Source organism: Octopus bimaculoides, chromosome 14 (genome assembly GCF_001194135.2).
Source record: "Octopus bimaculoides isolate UCB-OBI-ISO-001 chromosome 14, ASM119413v2, whole genome shotgun sequence".
Taxonomy (NCBI): Eukaryota; Metazoa; Mollusca; class Cephalopoda; order Octopoda; family Octopodidae; genus Octopus; species Octopus bimaculoides.
The window spans coordinates 40217492-40227491 of record NC_068994.1 but is presented as its reverse complement, the minus strand read 5'-3'; the positions used below and the strand labels follow the sequence as shown (position 1 = coordinate 40227491).

The window sequence follows — 10000 nt, the reverse complement described above, 5'->3', positions numbered from 1 at the left end:
AATATCTCATATAAATGGGGAAGAAAATAAAGTTCATGCTTCATGCTTTAAGTTTAAGACCAAAACAATAATTTAGTGTAAGTTATATTCCACTTATGAACTTGTAAAATTAATGGTTCGTCATATTTCTCTGTAGAAATATTTTCCATAACAATGAATGCATAATCTTTATATTTCTCATTCTCTTGTACAAGCTTTGTGGGTCCATTGTGTTGATGTTGATTTCTAATTTTCATGATGTTTAGTGGAACGTGGGGTAAATCTTTCACTGGATAGGTTAACAGTCTCTTTAAGATGTCTTTTTATCAGTGAGAAATTAAGCTCAGCATATCAGGCTGGTGAAAGAATTTGGTTTTTGGCAGAATCTTTTGAGCACCAGAGAAAAAAATGCCTTTCAGAGTTTTACTTATGGCCCTTTGCATTCTGAACTGAAATTCCATAAGGTCAACTTTGCCTTTCATTTTCTCTCTTTTTGGTGGGAGAGGGGAATCATCATCATCTTCATCATCATCATCAGCAGTAGCAGCAGCACCACCACCATCATTATCAGTTAGTGTTCCTTGCTGGCATGGCATGGGTTGGGTGGTTTGACAGGAGCCAACAGGTCGGAAGACAGTGTAGAGCTCTAGTGTTTGTTTTAGCATGGGTTCTATGGCTGGATACCCTTCTTAATACTAATCACTTAACAGTGTATTTGCTGCTTTTTCATGTAACCAACTTGAGTAAGGCATAAGACAAGGCTCCATGTCTTTCTCAAAGAGAAGTGAGTGTTTACAACTGGAATATTAAATTAAGTTAAGAATCTGTCACAAAAATGAAAAGTTACAAGCCAACATATTTACAGTGCTTTACTTAGCAGAGGATGAAGTGTCTTCCTATAAGTCATAGAGTAACAACAGTAATAAATTAATTAATATTTGCCCCGTTCTCATCCAATAATTCTTTCTACTAAAAGCACGAGGCCTGAAATTTTCGGAGGGAGGGGACCAGTCAATTACATTGACTCCAGTGTTTCACTGGTACTCAATTTATTGACCCCGAAAGGAAGCAAGGCAAAGTCAACCTCAGCGGGATTTGAACTCAGAACATAAAGACAGATGAAATGCCGCTAAGCATTTTGTCCGGTGTGCTAACGATTCTGCTAGCTTGCCGCCTTATTCTCATCCAATAATACCAATACCAGTGATGTACTGAGGTTGATATAATCAACTATCATTATGACCATTTTTAAAATCTGTTTTCCATGCTGACACACACAAGATGGGTCATAATTGTGCAACCCAGTTCCTATTTAGAGTTACTGCTCTCCTAGATGGGTTAGGGAACCACATCTTTCTCATACCTTCCATTTTTGGTATGGTACCTACAACTGGATGTGCTTTCTGACACTAAAATTTTATGAACCCCTAAATAAGACAATACAGTTACACCAACTCTCTGCAACAAGATCTACGCACAAGATGTCTAAGGTGACTCAGCCATACTCTCCATCAGCCTCCAAGGGGTGTAATTCATTCACAAGGTAGCCAGCCCAGCTCTCCTAATCTCGTTGGTGCAAACAAGGTGGAGAACAACTGAAGATGTAGCTAGCGATGGTAAAGGTAGATGTAGGAGCACAAATGGGACCTCACACCTATGGTTTTTGGCAGTAGAACTGGGAGTGGGTATTCATTGCAGCCTTATCCGTCAGATGTGGTCAGCATTTATGAGGGATGTGGTGAACTCATTCGTCAGAGCTGGCTCAACTGACCCCAGGAGAATACCACTGCAAGTACAAGTTGCACATGTACAAGAGTATACTGGATACATTTTCTCATAGCACCAACACTAGAGAAGTTGCCTTGTTCTTGGCTCAAATAAAGGACCCTTTCAACCCTGCATTTCCTCTACTTATTCCCCAACAATTCTCCCGCTGCCAAAATGGCATTGGACTAAAATCAAAAATCAGTTTGACAGTGTTGCCACTATTTACTTAATCTGCAAGAAATAACAGCCAAATTACTCTCAAACCATACATAAACAATTAGGAAGGCCAAAGACATTTAACAATGCAGTCCTACAAAAAGCTCTTCTCAGTCATTCAGCATGCTGGAAATAGCAGCTGAATTTCTCAGAAAATCATATTCTACTGTCATAAAATAGTTAAGACTGATACATTAAACAATGCAGCACTAAATTACCAAAAGTGATGGTCTTGAATGGAATTTTTGGAATTCTTTGGTGACCAAAAACTAAACAACAAAACACAACTGAAGAAAAACCCTGTGTAGCAGCTTGACATGATGTGCTAGATATAGCAGCCAAATAACTCTCAAATTACATGTAACTGCCTCAAAAATGGCAAGAACATTGAATAATTGTGGTGCTGATATATTATGGTGCAAAATTAGATGGGTTGGCCTTGAATGAAATGTTGCAGCACATGATTCTGCTCGAGCGGGTGTGATTTGGGACTAAACAACAACCATTACTATTATTATCATAACACCATCATACCACCCACCATCACGCCATTGCAGCCCAACACTATCACCACTAACGCCATCATCACTACCTCTCACACCACCAGTATTATCACCACTACCATCATCACCAGCACCATCATCATCACCATCGTCATCACTATCATCAATGTCACTACATCACCACCACACAATCACTCTATAACCATTACCATCATAGCCCACCACCACCACTACCACTACAACATCACCACCATCATGTCACCATTACTACCATTACCATTATCACCACTACCATAAATCATACCATTGCCTTTATTATCACTAATGCCACTCTGACCACATGACTACCATTACACTACACCATTATCATCATAGCAACATCAAAACAACCACCACCACAACTATCACTACCACCACCATCCTTACTATCCTTGCACCATGAAAACTGTGACTAAACATCACAACCACCACTACCACCACCACTAGCCACCGCCACCACCATCCCCACCTTCACCACCACGACCATCTCCACCATAACCTCCATCCTCACCACCACCCTCACTACCACCACCGCCCTCACTACTACCATCATCATCACCACCACCACTACTACCATCACCACCATCCTATCACCCTTACCACTACCATCATCACCCCCCACTAATACCGCCACCACCACCACCACCACCACCACTTCCACCACCACCACCACCCTTTCTCCCTTTCCCGTATCTCTACTACTGCAATGTTCAAGTTCAAAGGGAAACAACTGGAATTTCAAACAAGAAGAAATCAATTTGTTTTTAAAATATTTAAGTAGTGAACGTAATTGTTGTGATCAATGGTCAATGGTATTGATTTGATTTGATTTTTTTTATTTATTGTTTTGTTTTTATCTATTCATTTAATGAAATAAGGAGAGAGAGAGAGTAAACCATCACCACCATCACCTCTGCCGCTGTTCTCCCTATTTCTAACATGAGTACCACTAGCCACCGCTAACACGGATATCACTACCATAACCCCCATAACCATTACTATCATCTCCGTCCAACTAGTAATGCCATCACCACCACTAGCACCAGTACTACCATCTACAACCTTTGCACTTACTACTACTACTACTGCTGCTGTTGCCAAAGCCGCTGCCACCACTACTACTACTTTCACCCTTACTTCTACCACCACTGTCACCACCACCACCATCACCAGTACGATTACCATCACTACCACGACCGTTGTCATCATTAGTACTACTGCAGCTGCTACCACCACCACCACCATTACTACTTTCACCCTTACTTCTACCACCACTGTCATCACCACCACCACCACCACTACTATTACCATCACTATCACTACCGTTGTCATCATTACTGTTACTGCTGCTACTACCACCACCATCACCGCTGCCGCCACTACTACTACTGTCTTTGGTTTCATTCCACTATCATAAGTGTGGAAACGAAATTTGCTTAGGGGATGCAAACTCAGTTTTTCAGGAGAGTGTTCAAAGCGTTTTCATTTCCCCACAAAATTTTAGGGGGTACACTTGCACCCCTTGCACCCCCTGTTCTCATATTACACACAGTATAAAATACCTATCTTCAGCTTTTGTAGCGGGTATGAAAAAGTTACCTTCTTGAGCCATACCGATTCATTAAGGGCTGGGTTCCTGGTTTTCATGACACCAGTCCATCACAGGATTACTCATTTTTGGCAGCTGAGTGGACTGGACAAATGTAAAATGAAGTGTTTTGCTCAAGAATGCAATGCGTTGATCCCGCCTCTTACACTTACCTTGATCCAGTCTCTCACACCTACCTTATAACGTCAGTTTAAGAATAAACGAAAAGCTATGAGATGATGCATGACTAATTCAAAGCAATGTGAATAAACAGGCATTACATTTGACAGTGTGAGCTGAATGCTAAAGGGTTAAGTTTTCTAATCTATCTTCCACATGATAGAGTCATTGGACTGCAGCCATACTGAGTTGAGTTGAACAAATCAACCCCAATACTGTTTTTTTTTTTTAATTCCGATACTTATTCTATCAGTCCTCTTTGCCAAACCTCTAAGTTATGGGGATGTAAACAAACCAGCACTGATTAGCAAGTGGAACAGAGGAACACAAATATGAAAACAGACACACACACGTGCACACAAATATATAAAAACAGTAGAGGTTGACTAAAATTCCTAAAGGATTGCTCTAGCATGGTCACAGTCCAATGGCTAAAACAAACAAAAAATAATTGTGTGTGTGTGTGTGTGTGTGTGCGTGCGGTGGGGAGGCTTCCATACAACATCCATCTACAAAATTGACTCACAAGACAGATACCAGACAAAACTTCTTAATTACCAACCTATCTGAGACCACTCCTGGTTTTGTGATGCAAAGTTCATGTTAAAGCGATCTAAAAATGAAACCTTCTTGCAAACTTTCATGTTGATTTAAGTCCCAAACACTAAGCTTAATAAAGTCAAAGTTATTTTGCGAAATTCTTCATTATTTTCAAAATTAATCAGATAAGTAATTTTAAATGGAAATGTAGCAAGAAAGAGGTTAATTGAAAATTAATTAGCTATTCTACTAATTCCTTCCAAGTTCTTAAACACTTCAGTATATTTCCTCAGAAATATCGTCTTGAAAACCAATGCATTTTATATTCGTTTATACAGGCTGAAAGAGCGACTTCTCCGCTGAAATATCAGCTGGATACAGTTTTGTCTGTTTAGTCACAAATTAGTTCTCTCCCTTACACCAATGTGGAATTACTTTAAACCTAAGTGTTGATATGACGCTTCGCCTGCGTAAATTAATGTGATACGAATACTTAATACAGATCCATAGGAGAACTTTTATGTATATATATATTTTTTATCTCTCGTTTCATTCATTGGACTGCGGCCATTCTAGGGCACTACCTTGACGGGTTTATTTGAATAAATCTACTAAATTTGAACTTATCTTTTAAATTCTGGTATTTATTGTAACGGTCTCTTTTTGCAGAATAGCTATGTTATGGGAATGTAAGCAAACCAACACCGGATGGCAAGTGGTGTGGAAGATGGAACACACACTTATATGCGTACTTATATCTATGCATATGTAGATATATATATATATATATATATATATATATGTGTGTGTGTGTGTGTGTGTGTGTGTGTGTGTGTGTGTGTGTGTGTGATACTGGCGATCTTACGGTACAAGTCCTAAATATCGGCCTTTTCCGTAAAAAGTGTTGGAGAGAAACAGGGAAACGACGTCATAAAAGCGAAAGACATACAGAGAGCACGATTTATTTTTAAGGTTTTAGGGTTAGGGTTTGGGTTAGGGAATTCCGTCCCTAACCATAACACTAACTCTAACCCTAATCCTGACACTAAAACCCTAGCCCTTACACCGTAGTGAAGATCGTGCGGGTGTTATGGAAAAGGCTGATCTTTCGTAAAGATCGCCGAAGACACTTTTTACGGAAAACGCCGATATTTAGGACTCGTACCGTAAGATCGCCACAAATGGAATTAAATAACTACATACGTTAACAAAATTAAATTAAACACAAAACAAAAGTAAGTATAAACACATGAACAAATAAATAAAAACAAATTAAACGAACATGTATAAACAGGGGATGCAGATAATACAGGCACTCCCCATACACACATGCACTTACAAAACATAGACACACATAGAGGGATACGCATGCGCAAATATAGACACATACAATAGGAATACAAAATGGCTGAGTAAGGAGGGACACACAAATAAGAAAGAAGAAAGCAAAGGACCACTGGTGAGGTTACAGAAGTGTGACGAAAGAACTCTGGCCGGAATATGATTAATGTAATGTAATGTAATATAAAGCCGAAGCAAATTAACACCAAATATATAGTGCGTGTGTTTTTATTGACTAAACTGGCAACATGACCATCCCCAAATACAACAATATCTGTTTCAGCACACGATTTGACACCAAGAATCTTGCAAAACAAATATATAAACGGAACAACGTGAGCCCTAGCCAGGCTAGCAAGACACTGAAAAACACTGTATTCAGTTGCCTACGGAAAACCGTGACGACTCAACAGCTTCATTTTGTTAAACTATGTGTCTCCTCCAAAATATATGCTATCAGAGTGACATCCAGTGCGGAAAGACTGGAACTCACCAAAGGTCAAGCTGAAAGGCTGAAAGGGACGCTAATGGTGAATATAAAGAATAAGATCTATAAGGAACTACGCCAACAAGGAAAACGCAGGCGCATTTTATTAAGAGAAATTAGAAGCATCACCACACGACAGAGAGAACCACACTTATGAATATAATACACGCAGAGAACACACATATACGCCAATGCTATAGACACTTTAGAAAGAAAATGTCGTAGTTGAAACGTAAACAGCAATACAAACTAGCAAAGGAAGAGAAAGAGAAGTACCCAGATACAATAAACGGAATTGTTATGGCAGATGTCCCACTACCAGCAGAGTTTGACAAAGACAATGAAGCGAACATCTATGAAGGAATAACAACAGACCCAGATGAAAAATCGGTACTTCAACTACCACCGAAATATGCTGTATATAATAAGGTAAATACCATCCAATGCCTCTCTGAAATCGAAAAGTCGTTCACAAAAATACGTTGGAATTTAAATATGTACAACAACAATAACCACAGCAACAACAACGGCAAAAACGAACACACGAAGACAAGCAACAGGTACAAAAACAAAAGCAGAGAACAAATCAAATACAACAATAACAAGGGGAATGGACACACAGGCACACACACACACACAGATAACCATAGTCACAAGGACACGAATAAAAGTAAGGTCATGGGGGTCACGGGGGAGAATAAAATTGAATGCAACAGAATTGTTTGACAGGTGGTCAGTAGACTTGAAACAGAAAACGCTGCTGCTAAGAACAGAAACAACAACCACAAGAGGGGAGGGAATGACAGGGACCAACATTAGGTACAAGAACAACGAGAATATCACTAGTGGTAATCAGAGTGACTAATAGTAGTAATGGTAGGAACAGCGGTAGTGGTAGTAGTAGGTGTGGTGGTAACAGTAGTGGTAGTAGTAGTAGCAGCAGCAGTAGTAGTGGTGGTGGTGGTAGTAGTAATAATAGTGGTGGTAATAGTAATGGGGTCGATGGTGGTAGCAGTAACGACGGTAATAGTAGTAGTGGTTATGAGGAAGATAACCCCAGAAGGGCCAACAACATGAATACCAACCCCCTTGACACTCAGTTCTTCAACATATGTGACAAATCTTACAATATATACCCGACAACTTTACTCTTAAACGAAAAGCTCTGCATCTCTAGACATACTTATGACCACATGGAAGCACAATTCACTTAGACAGATTTTAGAATTATACACTTAGAGACAGAATAAGACAGAGGCCCAACAACTCTGGAATATACCCGCATGTGGCCTACATGAGCTCATGCAGCACACGAGGAACGGAGAATTGGTATGCTTTCGACAGATAAGTCCGGCAGGATGTCAATAGACAGCTTACCGAACTATATCCAGGCAATGCAACCTCACATCGCCAATATGAAAGTAACAACTTTACAGGCGCATGAGGAAAGAGAAAAGGTCCTCAACGCCCACTTGATGATGTGGACAATTGTTCTTGGACCCCAGAAACGCACACTAGGTATAAACACATGAACAAATAAATAAAAACTAATTAAACGAACATGTATAAACAGGGGATACAGATAATGCAGGCACTCCCCATACACACACATGCACTTATTGAACATAGACACACATAGAGGGATATGCATGTGCAAATATAGACACATACAATAGGAATACAAAATGGCTGATCATTAGTAAGGAGGGATACACAAATAAAGAAAGCAAAGGACCACTGATGAGGTCACAGAAGAGTGACGAAAGAACTCTGGCCGAAATGCGATTAATGTAATATAAAGCTGAAGCAAATTAACACCAGAGTTTAGTACAGTATTATCCATACAATTTCAAAGTAAGGTGATTGAAATCAAAATAAGCAACAAGGATATCCAGAAGTAATGCAGTACGATCATTTCATGCAAACTCCATTTAATTGAACAATGTAATCATTACATCAATTTAAAATGCAGAGCAATCCTCAGCTGCACAAAGACATAGAATTGGAAATTTTAGGTATAATTATACGAATGTGTACATCTAATTAATTAAATTCTATGTCTTTGTGCAGCTGAGGATTGCTCTACATTTTAAATTGATGTAATGATTACATTGTTCAATTAAATGGAGTTGCAAGAAACGATCGTACTGCATCACCTCTGGATATCCTTATTGCTTATTTTGATTTTATATATATATAAGGCGTAGGAGTGGCTATGTGGTAAGTAGCTTGCTTACCAACCACATGGTTCCGGGTTCAGTCCCACTGCGTGGCACCTTGAGCAAGTGTCTTCTATTATAGCCTTGGGCTGACCACAGCCTTGTGAGTGGATTTGGTGGACAGAAACTGAAAGAAGCCCATTGTATGTATGTATATATATGTGTGTGTTGGCGTTTGTCCTCCCACCATAGCTTGACACACAATGCTGGTATGTTTACGTCCCCGTAACTTAAGAGGTTTGGCAAAAGAGTATTAGGCTTACAAAGAATAAGTCTTGGGGTCAATTTGCTCAACTAAAGGTTGTGCTCCAGCATGGCCACAGTCAAATGACTGAAACACGTAAAAGAATAAAAGTATAAAAGAATAATAAATACTGTATATATTTTTATGAGCTACAAATAGTTTCATGTGATGAAAATGACCCAGACAGTAATTTATAACATGTCTGGTGCCTTCATGCAATCGTCAGATGTGAATGATCCAGATGTGTTCTGTAATGGTGTCTGAGTTGTTTTCATCACATGAGTCTAATAGTAGCACATAAAAACATATATTGTGTTTTTTTAAATGATATTTATCTCTCACCAGATAGAGTACCTTTTTTCTTGATGTTACCATTACAGAACAGTATGCTATATATCGTCATCATCCTTCCATGCTGGCATGGGTGGGATGGTTTGATAGGAGCTGGCCTGGCTGAAGCTTGCACCTTTGGTCATGAATGACCATGGGGTTTGCGTCTAGAAAGTTACGTTCCGAGGCATAAGTCCGAGCAAAATTGTTTATGGAAGACCAGCAGTTGTCCTTGCATACCAGCCTCCACTCTCCATGCCACCGATGTTATTCAAGGGAAAGGCAAAAGCTGATACAGCTTGGCCCCAATGACATCCCAACTCATTTCAACAGCTGAGTGAACTGGAGCAACAGGAAAGGAACACAACACACAGCCCAGCCTGGGAACTGAATTTACTATCTCATGATTCCGAGCCTGATGCTCCAACCACTAAGTCATGCACCTCCACTATATGTTATATATATATATATATATATATCTATATATATATCTGTGTGTGTGTGTGTGTGTGTGTATATATATATATATATATATATATATATATATATATATATATATATATATAT

General features: G+C 39.3%; 1 protein-coding gene across 3 annotated transcripts in view; it reads left to right on the top strand.

Moving 5' to 3' along the window:
* LOC106872380 (protocadherin beta-15) overlaps nt 1–10000 on the top strand; it is a 640647-nt gene that overhangs the window by 62887 nt on the left and 567760 nt on the right. For 2 of the 3 annotated variants that reach the window (XM_052973043.1, XM_052973042.1), the window contains exon 1: nt 6180–7069. The exons of the other annotated variant lie outside the window; for it this stretch is intronic. In XM_052973043.1, the coding sequence (XP_052829003.1) occupies nt 6941–7069 (129 nt within the window). In that variant the 5' untranslated portion in view covers nt 6180–6940. Of the gene's footprint in view, nt 1–6179; nt 7070–10000 lie in introns of those variants that run through there. 3 annotated transcript variants of the gene reach the window in all.